Source organism: Lucilia sericata, unplaced genomic scaffold (assembly GCF_015586225.1).
Source record: "Lucilia sericata isolate MDLA Ls3-8-SP2 unplaced genomic scaffold, ASM1558622v1 Contig001438F_arrow, whole genome shotgun sequence".
Lineage (NCBI taxonomy): Eukaryota > Metazoa > Arthropoda > Insecta > Diptera > Calliphoridae > Lucilia > Lucilia sericata.
Window position 1 is genome coordinate 78,791 of NW_023995370.1, and position 12,318 is coordinate 91,108.

The 12,318-nt window shown below is 30.8% G+C and overlaps 1 protein-coding gene across 1 annotated transcript; it reads left to right on the forward strand.

Annotated features, from left to right (window-relative positions):
* The first annotated feature begins 618 nt into the window (after positions 1-618).
* On the forward strand, positions 619-2,397 carry LOC119611382 (pachytene checkpoint protein 2 homolog). The gene is made up of 3 exons (XM_037966946.1): positions 619-818; positions 875-1,046; positions 1,331-2,397. The coding sequence occupies exons 1-3, from the start codon at positions 757-759 to the stop codon at positions 2,381-2,383; spliced, it is 1,287 nt and encodes a 428-aa protein (XP_037822874.1). The 5' UTR covers positions 619-756; the 3' UTR covers positions 2,384-2,397.
* The last annotated feature ends 9,921 nt before the right edge of the window (positions 2,398-12,318 follow it).

The following is a 12,318-nucleotide window of genomic DNA, read 5'->3' on the forward strand; positions in this document are numbered from 1 at the left end:
AATTTTTTCAATTTTCAATTTCTTACAAAATGTCTTTGCAAAGTGTATAGAAAATAAAAGCAAAGTACTTATGTTCGTACCACACTAACTACAACTAGCATATTCGTTTTTTCGCATATTAAATGCAGAAATAATATTTTTAGTTCATTTAAGTGTTTTCGGGTACTTTACGGTTTCCTGGTATTGCGTGTAAGTTTAAATTGTTTGAAAGATATGTCTTGCATTTAAGTAGAATTCGTATTTAGCAAACATATTTAGTTAGGTGACAAATTTCGGTCTGTATACAATTTTAAAAGGATATTTTTTAATGGCAGATATTAAAAATTATTAACGAATAATAAAAAGCAATAAAATTTTATAGGTAGCTAATAATAAATTTATTAAACACAGTTTAAAACTTAATAAATTACCTTGAAAAATGCTTCAATTGCTCTAGTTTCTTATAATACTTAAATATGGCTTTAAACTTGATTAAGCTTTTATTTGCCTAATAAAAAAACCTTTACCCGCTAAATATATTCGAAAATAACGGCATCTCTTTTCTAAACAAAACTCCTAACTGCAACATATTGCAATCTGGCAATACCCTTCAAACTGTCACTGATCTTTCTACGCTTTTTTTGACAAACAGATGGCAGCTCAAAAATGGCGGCGAATTTTTGTAAACAAAACAAATAAAAAAATTTGCAAGCATTCAAACGAATTTGCAAATTAATTAAATTTTAATAAAAATACATAGAAACTAATAACATAATTATGAAATTATTGGCCTCAAAACGTGCGGTACATGTAGAAGTGTGTTTAAAACAATTAACGGGGTAAGAAGAAGTAAAATCGGAGTTAAATGAAAAGTAACAGCAATTTCTTTATTTAGACGCCTGGAACAGGTACAAGCTGTATTGGAAGAACCTTTAAAGGATTTATTAGGTAGAAAACAATTGCCTTTCAACGATAGCATTAAGTTCCAAAAGGAGGAATTGGAAAATGAGGTGTTGTACAATGTGGAAAGTGTTCTGATGGAATGTGAGTCGAAGCAGGAAGGAGAGGTAAGTGCCTAATTACATATACTTTTTAGTAAATGCACAAATATATGATCATAGGTGCCACACCCTCCTTAATGTGTATGAACAATCTTATAATATTTGCATGAGTTGAATACAGTTCATTAATTTTTAAAACATTTTGATAAATTTGGCATTAATTGCTTGATTAACCCAAGAACAAATAAGACTGATTGATATTGGTTCAAACCCGCTACAAAGATATCTTTATAAACATATGTATATGTATGTAAGTATTTATGTATGTATATATTTTTATTTATTTCCAGTTATCTTCCCCTGAAGATGCAGAATACTTCGTTTTTCACTTCTATTGGCCACAAAGACGTGCCATGGAATTGGAAATGTTTGATACTGAGGGTGGATCAGGCGGCGGTGATGATGATTCTAACTCTGTACCCTCCTCCAATCATTGGATTTTACCTTCTCAATCCTTCGAAGGTCTCTGGCAACATTTAATTTATGACAAAGGTCTCAAAGAAAAACTCTTAAGGTTTGCCGTTTCAGCATTGCTATTCTCTCAACATAATGTCAACCACAATATAATATCCTGCAATCGTCTAATACTGTTACATGGTCCACCCGGTACTGGTAAGACTAGCTTGTGTAAAGCTTTGGCCCAAAAGCTGTCTATAAGATGTCGTTCGGTATTTAAACATACACACCTCATAGAAATTAATTCGCATTCATTGTTTTCCAAATGGTTTTCCGAAAGCGGTAAATTGGTTATGCGTTTGTTCAGTAAAATCAAAGAAATCATAGCAGATCGCCACAATTTGGTTTGCGTACTCATAGATGAGGTAGAATCTTTGGCCTATGCTAGGGATTGTATGTCGGGTCAAGAACCCAAAGATGCCATGCGTGTAGTAAATGCTTTATTAACACAATTGGACAGCATTAAAGAGCATCCTAATGTCCTAATATTGGCTACTTCCAATTTAGCCGACACCATAGATTTGGCTTTTTTGGATAGAGCTGATATTAAGCAATACATTGGCTTACCCAATGAACTGGCCATAAGGAAAATCTATGAATCCATGCTCACGGAATTGATGAGAGTTGGTTTGCTGGAGTCGTGTGATTCTTTTCAAACAGAAGATAAACATGAGGGATCACTTAAGGAACTGGCCAAAAGAAGTAAAGGTCTTAGTGGTCGTACCTTGAGGAAGTTGCCCTTTTTAGCTCATGCCACCTATTGCTTTAATATGGAATTTGATTGTTCTCAAAAAATAATTATGGCCAATTTTCTAGATGCTTTGCTAGAAGCCTTGGAAAAATATCATCAAGATCAGCAATTAATGAAATCAAATAAAAATGTTTAAACTTTAAACAAAAATTAACATTTGTTTTTTCTCTATTTCAATTTCAATCGCAAAATTTGTCTAAACGTATTCTAAACAAATATTAATCATTTCTTTTTGCTTTTTTAGTCATCATTTGGTATATTGGTGTTGACTTTTAATTGTTACAACAATGTTTTCGATTTTAAATTTGATTTTTTATTTCCCTATATTTTTACATTTTCACACATATGTATACTCCCACCCACATTGAAATTTGTCTCCCACTAAATCAATTTTTTTTCGTCCGACTATTTACTTAGTAAATTTTCCAATTTTTTGTACGTTTCTTTCCTATTTTTGTGTTAAAATGAATATTGTTGGGTTCGTTCATACTTTTTGTTTATTACACATCCATTTAAATTCTATAACATTTGGAGTTATTTGCTTTTTCACAATTTAGGACAAAATAATTGTTATAGAATCATTGATTGTGGACGATGATTTACGGCAAGTTTTGAATGGAATTCTCTTAGTTTTTTCTCGTTTTGCTTAATGGAAAATTATTTAACATGAAATGTAGCAATTTGGTAAAGTTAAATTTTACGTAGATGTGCAATTTGTAGAGTTTCAAGGGTTTTAGGCTTGGTTGACTTTTAAGCTCAAAAGTAGATGTGATCACACCTTTTTGCTCAAAATATCGATTTTTTTATAAAAATTAAAAGTGATCACAGATTGAGCTTATATTGAAAAAAAAAAAACAGTATTTACAGAGATGTAAGGGTTTTTAGGTTTGGTCGACTTTTTGGCTCAAAATATAGATTTTTTATAAAAAGTATAAGTGATCACATATTAAGCTTATTTTCTCGAAAGCCCCAGTATTTACTGAGTTACAAAGGTTTTTAGGTTTAGTCGTCTATTTGGCTCAAAATTTCGATTTTTTATAAAAAGTAGAAGTGGTCACAGATTAAGCTTATTTTCTCGAAAAACCCAGTATTTACTGAGTTACAAGGGTTTTTAGGTTTAGTCGTCTATTTGGCTCAAAATATCGATTTTTTATAAAAAGTAGAAGTGATCACAGATTAAGCTTATTTTCCCGAAAAACCCAGTATTTACTGAGTTACAAGGGTTTATAGGTTTAGTCGTCTATTTGGCTCAAAATGTCGATTTTTTGAAAAAAATTAGAAGTGATCACAGATTAAGCTTATTTTCCCGAAAAACTCAGTATTTACTGAGTTACAAGGGTTTTTAGGTTTGGTCGACTTTTAGATTCAAAATATCGATTTTTTATAAAAAGTAGAAGTGATCACAGATTAAGCTTATTTTCCCGAAAAACCCAGTATTTACTGAGTTACAAGGGTTTATAGGTTTAGTCGTCTATTTGGCTCAAAATGTCGATTTTTTGAAAAAAATTAGAAGTGATCACAGATTAAGCTTATTTTCCCGAAAAACTCAGTATTTACTGAGTTACAAGGGTTTTTAGGTTTGGTCGACTTTTAGATACAAAATATCGATTTTTTATAAAAAGTAGAAGTGATCACAGATTAAGCTTATTTTCTCGAAAAACACAGTATTTACTGAGTTACAATGGTTTTTAGGTTTGGTCGACTTTTTGGCTCAAAATATAGATTTTTTATAAAAAGTAGAAGTGATCACAGATTAACCTTATTTTTTCAAAAAAAAAAAAAAAACAGTATTTACTGAGTTACAAGGGTTTTTAGTTTTGGTCGTCTATTTGGCTCAAAATATAGATTTTTTATAAAAAGTAGAAGTGATCACAGATTGAGCTTATTTTCTCGAAAAAACAGTATGTACTGAGTTACAAGGGTTTTTAGGTTTGGTCGACTTTTTGGCTCAAAATGTCGATTTTTTGTAAAAGGTAGAAAGAAGTATCACAGATTAGCTTATTTAAAAAAAAAACCCAGTATTTACTGAGTTACAAGGGTTTTTAGGTTTGGTCGACTTTCTGACTCAAAATATCGATGTTTTATAAAAAGTAGAAGTGATCACAGATTAAGCTTATTTTTTCAAAAAACCCAGTATTTATGAGTTACAAGGGTTTTTAAGTTTGGTCGTCTATTTCGCTCAAATTATGGATTTTTTATATGAAGTAGAAGTGATCGCAGATTAAGCTTATTTTTTCAAAAAACCCAGTATTTACTGATTTGCAAGGGTTTTTAGGTTTGGTCGACTTTTAGATTCAAAATATAGATTTTTTTAAAAAGTAGAAGTGATCACAGATTAAGCTTATTTTCTCGAAAAACCCAGTATTTACTGAGTTACAAGGGTTTTTAGGTTTAGTCGTCTATTTGGCTCAAAATGTCGATTTTTTGAAAAAAAATAGAAGTGATCACAGATTAAGCTTATTTTTTCAAAAATCCAGTATTTACTGTGTTACAAGGGTTTTTAGATTTGGTCGTATATTTGGCTCAAAATATAGATTTTTTATAAAAAGTAGAAGTGATCACAGACTAACCTTATTTTCTCGAAAAACTCAGTATTTACTGAGTTACAAGGGTTTTTAGGTTTAGTCGTCTATTTGGCTCAAAATATCGATTTTTTATAAAAAGTAGAAGTGATCACAGATTAAGCTTATTTTCTCGAAAAACCCAGTATTTACTGAGTTACAAGGGTTTATAGGTTTAGTCGTCTATTTGGCTCAAAATGTCGATTTTTTGAAAAAAATTAGAAGTGATCACAGATTAAGCTTATTTTTTCAAAAATCCAGTATTTACTGTGTTACAAGGGTTTTTAGATTTGGTCGTATATTTGGCTCAAAATATCGATTTTTTATAAAATATAAGGGTTTTAAGGTTTGGTCGACTTTTTGACTCAAAATATCGATTTTTTATAAGAAGTAGAAGTGATCGCAGATTAAGCTTATTTTCTCGAAAACCCCAGTATTTACTGAGTTACAAGGGTATTTAGATTTGGTCGACTTTTTGGCTCAAAATATCGATTTTTTATAAAAAGTAGAAGTGATGACAGATTAAGCTTATTTTCTCGAAAAACCCAATATTTACAGTGTTACAAGGGTTTTTAGTTTTGGTCGACTATTTGGCTCAAAATATAGATTTTTTATAAAAAGTAGAAGTTATCACAGATTAACCCCCTCATTTTATAAAACGAAACGACAAACGTTCAAAAAAATTTGTATGGAAAAAATTCAAATTTTCAAAAATTTCCCAGTATTCTTCATACAAATTTTTTACGTTAACGAGAGTTTCGTTTTATAAAATGAGGGGGTAAGCTTATTTTCTCGAAAAAAAAACAGTATTTACTGAGTTACAAGGGTTTTAAGGTTTGGTCGTCTATTTGGCTCAAAATATCGATTTTTTATAAAAAAAAGAAGTGATCACAGATTAAGCTTATTTTTGCATAAATCCCAGTATTTACTGAGTTACAAGGGTTTTTAGGTTTGGTCGACTTTTTGCTCAAAATATCGATTTTTTATAGAGAGTAGTAGTGATCACAGATTAAGCTTATTTTTTCTAAAAACCCAGTACTTACTGAGTTACAATGGTTGTTAGGTTTGGTCGACTTTTTGACTCAAAATATGGATTTTTTAAAGAAGTAGAAGTCATCACAGATAAAGCTTTTTTTCTCAAAAAACCCAGTATTTACTGAGTTACAATGGTTGTTAGGTTTGGTCGACTTTTTGACTCAAAATATGGATTTTTTAAAGAAGTAGAAGTCATCACAGATAAAGCTTTTTTTCTAAAAAAAACCCAGTATTTACTGAGTTATAAGGGTTTTTAGGTTTAATCAACTTTTTTGCTTAAAATATCAACTTTTCATAAAAAGTAGAAGTGATCACAGATTGAGCTTATTTTCCCAAAAAAACCCAGTATTTACTGAGTTATAAGGGTTTTTAGGTTTGGTCGACTTTTTGACTCAAAATATCGATTTTTTATAATTATCGATTTTTTTGGTCGTCTATTTGGCTCCAAATATCGATTTTTTATAAAAAGTAGAAGTGATCACATATTAAGCTTATTTTCTCAAAAAACCCATTATTTACTAAGTTACAAGGGTTTTTAGGTTTGGTCGACTTTTTGAATCAAAATATCGATTTTTTTATAAAAAGTAGATGTGATCACATATTAGGCTTATTTTCTCGAAAAAGCCAATATTTACTGAGTTACAAGGGTTTTTAGGTTTGGTCGTTTAATTGGCTCAAAATATAAATTTTTTATAGGAAGTAGAAGTGATCACAGATTAAGCTTATTTTCTCGAAAAACCCAGTATTTACTGAGTTACAAGGGTTTTTAGGTTTAGTCGACTATTTGGCTCAAAATATCGATTTTTTTATAAAAAGTAGAAGTGATCACAGATTAAGCTTATTTTTTCATAAAACCCAGTATTTACTGAGTTACAAGGGTTCTTAGCTTTGGTCGACTTTATGGCTCAAAATATCGACTTTTCATAAAAAGTAGCAGCGATCACAGATATAGCTTTTTTCCTCAAAAAACCCAGTATTTACTGAGTTACAAGGGTTATTAGGTTTGGTCAACTTTTTGTCTCAAAACAAGGTTTTTTGTAAATAGTTGAAGTGATCACAAATTAAAATTACTTTCTCATAAAACGCAGTATTTACTGAGTTATAAAGGATTTTAGGTTTGGTCGACTTTTTGGTTAAAAATGTCGATTTTTCTTAAAAAGTAGAAGTGATCGCAAATTGAGCTTATTTTCGCAAAAAACCGGTATTTACAGAGTTATAATGGTTATATTTACATTTTTATTTTGTTTGCCAAATTCGAGAGAATATGGGTTTTATTAAATATGAGTTTGATGGATTGTTTCTATTTTTTTCTGATAATTATATTAATTGATTAGTCTAATTTATTTATTTGTCTCAAAATCTAAAAGCCCATTATTCGAAAAACTGCATTCGCAAGATCCAAATGGACGTATACTTGTGATCTACATACATACATATGTATATTCCTCTAAAAACTTATTTTTATTATACTTTTTTGTCGGTTACGAACAATTCTATGCCAAAAAGGATTTTCTACTTTTTCTCTCTAACAAGATAGACGTTTTTAAAGCAATCATTTTTTAGGAAATTTTTACTCTTTGTTGCTTTTTTGCTTTATAGTTATTATTGTTGCTGTTTGGGACATAAAAAATACTTATCGTGTGGTGAAAACAGGAAAGAAAGGAAAACACCATAGATGTTTAGAAAAAAATAGAGAAACGTTATGGCATCGTTTGCCTTTTTCAAGATAGAGGTGAAGGGATAAAACGGGAACTTAAACCAAAACATAGTAACGGAAATAACTATCATTCAGTGGCGTATCTTTTTAAAATTTACGAGTTAATATGTATGTGTATGTGGTTAAGTTTAGTGTTCAATATATTTCCCTATTTTTGTTTTTTTGCTTTCTTTATATTTTGCAATGTCCTCGCAAAATTTTCGTATTCATTTCTCGTTTGTTGTTTTTCCCGTTTGCTTTTGTTTTTTATCGCAGCAACAGGAAATACACACAAACACTTGCAAACGTTAACATTTTGGCATCGTTCATCATTTTGGATCAACACAACAACAATAAAAAGGGGAATAAAAACAAGTAAGGAATTACAGTAGGATATGGCCCATAATAAAAAAACTCTACACTGGAGCACCCAGCAAAGAGAATAGGATAGAGATACCGATCCTCTAACTAGAACTATTACTTTCCTGGAACTTAGTAGATGTGAACTAGAATTGAACTAGAACTGAACTAGAACTGAACTAGAACTGAACTAGAACTAGAACTGAACTAGAACTGAACTAGAACTGAACTAGAACTGAACTAGAACTGAACTAGAACTGAACTAGAACTGAAATAGAACTGAAATAGAACTGAACTAGAACTGAACTAGAACTGAACTAGAACTGAACTAGAACTGAACTAGAACTGAACTAGAACTGAACTAGAACTGAACTAGAACTGAACTAGAACTGAACTAGAACCGAACTAGAACTGAACTAGAACTGAACTAGAACTGAACTAAAACTGAACTAGAACTGAACTAGAACTGAACTAGAACCGAACTAGAACTGAACTAGAACTGAACTAGAACTGAACTAGAACTGAACTAGAACTGAACTAGAACTGAACTAGAACTGAAATAGAACTGAAATAGAACTGAAATAGAACTGAACTAGAACTGAACTAGAACTGAACTAGAACTGAACTAGAACTGAACTAGAACTGAACTAGAACTGAACTAGAACTGAACTAGAACTGAACTAGAACTGAACTAGAACTGAACTAGAACTGAACTAGAACTGAACTAGAACTGAACTAGAACTGAACTAGAACTGAACTGAACTGAACTAGAACTGAACTAGAACTGAACTAGAACTGAACTAGAACTGAACTAGAACTGAACTAGAACTGAACTAGAACTGAACTAGAACTGAACTAGAACTGAACTAGAACTGAACTAGAACTGAACTAGAACTGAACTAGAACTGAACTAGAACTGAACTAGAACTGAACTAGAACTGAACTAGAACTGAACTAGAACTGAACTAGAACTGAACTAGAACTGAACTAGAACTGAACTAGAACTGAACTAGAACTGAACTAGAACTGAACTAGAACTGAACTAGAACTGAACTAGAACTGAACTAGAACTGAACTAGAACTGAACTAGAACTGAACTAGAACTGAACTAGAACTGAACTAGAACTGAACTAGAACTGAACTAGAACTGAACTAGAACTGAACTAGAACTGAACTAGAACTGAACTAGAACTGAACTAGAACTGAACTAGAACTGAACTAGAACTGAACTAGAACTGAACTAGAACTGAACTAGAACAGAACTAACTGAACTAGAACTGAACTAGAACTGAACTAGAACTGAACTGGAACTGAACTAGAACTGAACTAGTATTGTGAGAGAATATACAAATTTGCAATGTGTAATTTGATACAAGGACAGACAGATATGGCTGAAACAACATAGTAAAAAATTCTGAGGTTATGGAACCAATAATATTTGCGTTACAAATATCAGTACAAACGCATAATACCATTTACTTAATAGTGGTACTGGGTATAATAATACAATGCAAAATCCAACAACAAAACAAGCAGAAATCGTTGAAAAAATAAGTTCAATACTCCACATTGAAATCGATGATGATACCTCCAATTCTCTAGGAATATAAGCAGTAATGTATGAGTGTGAGTTTGAGTGTGTTTGTATGTGTTGGCATGTATTTGTATAACGGTGAAAAAAAACGAACCAACAAGAAGAAAAAACTTGTAAATAAACACAGGCACCAAGCCAATTAGTTGACTAAAGACAGCAACCGGAAATGACGCTTGCTGTATTCAAGTACCACCCAATCATCATGCCAAGCATGCCTTACTGCCATCCTGTCGCTGCATGACTTTTTTTTTCTATTTGTACTATTTGTCACAAATCGATAGGGCGTTTATTTCTAGTTGCAATGAATGTGCCCGTACGTTCAGTTATACAAGTTGGTTTAATACCATAAAAAAAGAGGAGAATCACAAAAAAAAAACAGAGAAATATACACGGAACTTTTAGCAGGATAAATGTCTAGGGAGTACGAAAATTCTTTAATTTAATTCATTAGCACGTGACTGGGATGAATTGCATAAAAAAAATTGTCGTATTATTTATTTTTTTTTCAAATTAAAGTTTATGTGTTACAGTAAATACAAACATTTTCATTGTATGTATGTAATTGTTTTCATACTTTTTTTTCTTGACTGGTCAATATAAGGAAAATGTTTTTATTTTCTTGTACCAATTTTGGCGTGGGTAAAGGTTAATTGATTTTTTTTTTCCAGTAGCAACAGCAGAAAAAAGTGAAGTTTAAATTACACGTTGGAAACTGAAAGAACTTATAATTGTATTTTGAAATCCATGTAAAAGTTTTTATTAACAAACTGGCTACAACTACAAATTAAGGTAGAATATTCCAAAAGTCATACAATTTCTAGGAGCTGTGTATTTGCCAACTTGTGGAAAAGAAGGATCATTATAGCTAATATAAACTTATTTATGGCCAATGATCAATGTCATCTTTATTTTCACAGTTATTAATTACATAAGTCCTCGAGACTGACCAAAACCGGTTTAACAAAAAGTTTTTTAAGTACTTCTTATTCTGGCCACAACAAATAGCCAGAAAAATTGAAACGAGCAAAATGAATTATTTTGATTTTATAGTTCACTAGCTATACCCAGTGTGCTTTGCTACCCTAAAAGCAATATAAATAAAAAATCTTCTTAATAATTTTGAAGATTCTAACTGTAATGTTTTCCAGAGATACATTTTTTCCGAACGTTAATTAAGATTTTAATGTAATCGATGACAAATTAAAAAAAAATCTAATATTTTTCCGGATATACGAAATTTTGTATTTAATTCATAATGGGAGGTGCCAAGACCCCATTGAAAGTCCGCCCGTTATTCTCTAAATGTTCACATTAATGTCAAAGATCTTCATGTAGAATTTGAAGATTCTAGCTCTAATAGTTTCTCAGATATAATAATTTTCCTATTTAATTTATATGGGGGCTCCAAGCCCCCCATGACGAAAGTCCGCTCTTTTTTCTCCAAAATGTTCAGATGAATATTTAAGTTCTTAGTGCAAAATTTGAAGAATTTAGTTCTATTAGTTTCCCAGATAAACCAATTTTTGTATTTTATTAATATGGGAGGTGCTGCTCCCCTCATGGGTAGTCCGCCAATTTATTTCCCAAAATGTTTACATGGATGTTAAAGATACTCGTGCAAATTTTTAATATTCTAACTGTAATAGTTTCCAAGATAAACGAATTTTTGTATTTAATTTATATGGGAGGTGCCACGCCCCCTAATGCTAATCCGCCTACTTTTTGTCTTAAATAATTATATTGATACTAAAGTTGCTCCGACAAAATTTGAAGACTCTTAACTATTATATTATCTCAGATATACTAATTTAATATTTTCTTAATATGGGCGTGGCACGTCGCCCACATGAAATTTCAACATAAAAAGTAGCCTATAGTTCCTTCCAGACATACAGGAAGAAACTGTGAAAATTTCAGGAAAATCGGTCCAGCCGTTTAGCAGTCTATAAAGTACAAACAAACAAACAAACATACATACATACATACAAACACACTTTCATTTTTATATATATAGATGATAGGTATATGATATATTTTTATGTCTAAAATTGATGAACCAAATCACAACTAATTGGGTTTCATCGTAACCCCGGGGAAAATAGAAAAATAGAGAAGAATACGTAAAATCTAAGAAAGGAGACTTAATCAAAACAACTAAATAAAATATAAAACGAGCATACATACTTATCCCTGCAGTTCGGAGTGACTATTGATTTGGGGCGAATGATATTCTCACTGCTTTACAAGAAGAAGTGAATAATTTTTAGTTAGTTAGTTAGTTAGTTAGTTAATTAATTAGTTAGTTAGTTAGTTAGTTAGTCAGTTAGTTAGTTAGTTAGTTAGTTAGTTAGTTTGTTAGTTAGTTAGTTAGTTAGTTAGTTAGTTTGTTAGTTAGTTAGTTAGTTAGTAGTTAGTTAGTTAGTTAGTTAGTTAGTTAGTTAGTTAGTAGTTAGTTAGTTAGTAGTTAGTTAGTTAGTTAGTTAGTTAGTTAGTTAGTTAGTTAGTTAGTTAGTTAGTAGTTAGTTAGTTAGTTAGTTAGTTAGTTAGTTAGTTAGTTAGTTAGTTAGTTAGTTAGTTAGTTAGTTAGTTAGTTAGTTAGTTAGTTAGTTAGTTAGTTAGTTAGTTAGTTAGTAGTTAGTAGTTAGTTAGTTAGTTAGTTAGTTAGTTAGTTAGTTAGTTAGTTAGTTAGTTAGTTAGTTAGTTAGTTAGTTAGTTAGTTAGTTAGTTAGTTAGTTAGTTAGTTAGTTAGTAGTTAGTTAGTTAGTTAGTTAGTTAGTTAGTTAGTTAGTTAGTTAGTTAGTTAGTTAGTTAGTTAGTTAGTTAGT